At 33.4% G+C, this 2,500-nt stretch overlaps 1 protein-coding gene across 5 annotated transcripts in view; it reads right to left on the minus strand.

Annotated features, from left to right (window-relative positions):
• Positions 1 to 2,500, minus strand: part of cdin1 (CDAN1 interacting nuclease 1) — a 92,429-nt gene that overhangs the window by 71,675 nt on the left and 18,254 nt on the right. For all 5 annotated transcript variants that reach the window (XM_007888032.2, XM_007888035.2, XM_042338083.1 and 2 more), the window contains one exon: positions 2,351 to 2,411. In XM_007888032.2, coding sequence (XP_007886223.1) covers positions 2,351 to 2,411 — 61 coding nt within the window. The remainder of the gene's footprint in view (positions 1 to 2,350; positions 2,412 to 2,500) is intronic.

Consider the following 2,500-nt stretch of genomic DNA (forward strand, 5'->3'; position numbering starts at 1 on the left):
TTACCAAAGGTAGTCCAGACTAAATAAGGACTATCTTATTAGTTCAGGTACTTGCATCTCCTTAATTTTCATATTAATCAAATGTTCATCTTAAAAATCTGATATCAAATAGGACAATCAGAATACAGAAATTACATTAATTATTTCTTTAATCTTTTCTGAAAATAACTGCATAAACTAATTGCATTCTCAATTTTATTATCTCCCCCCAACTGAAAAGACTAATACAAACCCTTTCTGAACATTTGCTTCTTTCTGAACATACAATCTAACCTTTCATCAATGGTGTCTTGACCACTACAGCGATTATTCACTGATAATTAAAGAAAAGCTACATTTTCCGTTTTGTATTGCCCTCCCTTTTAGCACAACAACAAAATAATAAAGAAACGGTTACGTTTCCCATCAACTTTCATAGTTTTCAACAGCTGAAAATATATTGACTCATAAAAGGGTTGCACTATATCAATTAGCTGTCAAATGACACAGAAGTACCTTATTTAAATAAGTAGCATATAAAAATGACAATCAAATGGCTCAGAAGTAGCAATCTGGAGGCTAAATGTTTTCTATTTAGTGTCTCATATTTTTCCCTGATATGATGGGGAGGGGGGTGAAATTAAAATCCCACTTGGTTTAATTTTGTTTTTCTAAACTCTGCATCATTTGCCAGTCTGGAGTAAACTCCCTTTCGTACATTAGCAATATTGTCAGGGTTTCCTGACTGTTCATAGACCATTAAAGTCTCATAGTAACCGAAAGGTAATTGTTCATTTGCTGACTGTGGTAATGCACAAGAGACCCAAGATGTGAGTGAAACCATCCTTCCTTTCCTGTGAAACATCTAAAAGTGCTCCAGCACTTGATGCTCACAGCAGTTATGCAAAGCACCAAGCCAGTTTTAATACTTACAATCATTTGTTTTCCCTAGTTTTGGAAAATGACATTACAGTCTTAAAGAAAACAAAACACTGCATCACCCTCCCCCCCCCTTCTACAAACCACCTATAGTTAATAATCAAATTTCGCAATAGAGATGAGGCAGCATTACAAAGACAAAATCTGACCATACTAGAGCTATTAGTCAAATTATATTGGACCTATATGTTTTTTCATATATCACTTTCATGTCTTCATTGCAATTAAAGCATCACTGTTGTCTTTCATATGCTTTCTGTAAAATATATTTTATAAAAAAGGACTGGATTTTAAAGCTTCAAAATTTTACTGTACAATAATAAAATAGTTACATACTTGCATCTGATCATTATTAGAGATGGTCAATCGAAGTGAGTATCTACTTTTAAAACTATACATTTGCACCTTTAATATACTTTAGGCTCACACTTATTAAAATTTATATAGCGTTTCATAGCGATTGTGCAATCTTTAATAGTGCAGAAATGGTTTTAAACAGGATACCAAACAAATTATTTTGAGAATACGACCAGCCCACCGAAGAAAGATTACTTTTTTTATTGAAGTAAAACAAGTTTTATTTCACCACCTTAACCATTTATTGGTCCATATTATCATCACAATTACTACAGGTCACAATCCACCATGAGAATGAAAAAATGATGTGATATTTTCTATTGCCATGACCAGGTTACAAGGTTATGTGACAGTCGTGCTGTTTTTTGGGGTAAATCACAGTACCAATTTAATAATGCCACAACATGCTTTTCCCAAAATGTATGGTAAAACATCAATTGCCCTTAAGCATCTTTCTAATATTTATCATTTTGGAAGACAGCATTAAGGTTATGAAATATTGTTTCCAACTTTATTTTCTAATGTGCACTTGTGGTTTGTTTGTGATGTATGGTGCGCCAGAATTGCAAATTTCTGAATTTATTCTATTTTATTATTACTCTAGAACTGCAAAACAAATTTAAGAATCCAAGGTCTAAAGAGTTTTACTGAAAATTAAAAAAAATTCTTATAGAAATATATCACAAGCATTAAGACAACAAGAGCTCAGTAGATTAAATAACACACTGTAACATTAGGTCAAATGTGTCATTTTTGATCCATACCCGGAATGTATTGCTATGACACTAGTCAATTTCATCAAGGCATCTGCTGATTTCTGATAAAATCATGGACAATCAAGACAGTACATATTTTTTCAAACATATTTGTGAAAGTCATCTGATCATAAATAACTGAATATCTATAGAGGATATGGTACAAGTCAATCATTTCCATAGTCAAAATCAATACATTTTACAATTACTAGCTCGTGTGGCTGCTGAATACATTTTCTTTAATAAAATTGATTATGAATTAGCCGGTGGTTTAAGATATCTGCCTGCTCGCCCTCAACTAGAAAGAGGAAACTCATTACCTCATTGGCCATCTCCAAGAGAACAGGGGCAGCTGCATTGTTCATCACATCACTCAGGTACCTAGAGAAGACAAAGCCAGGTAACACAGTAGTGACAAGAACAGGCTAGCCTAGACTTGTAAGTGTCCCCAGTGAGATGGTCCTATAGGG

Source organism: Callorhinchus milii, unplaced genomic scaffold (assembly GCF_018977255.1).
Source record: "Callorhinchus milii isolate IMCB2004 unplaced genomic scaffold, IMCB_Cmil_1.0 Scaffold9, whole genome shotgun sequence".
NCBI lineage: Eukaryota > Metazoa > Chordata > Chondrichthyes > Chimaeriformes > Callorhinchidae > Callorhinchus > Callorhinchus milii.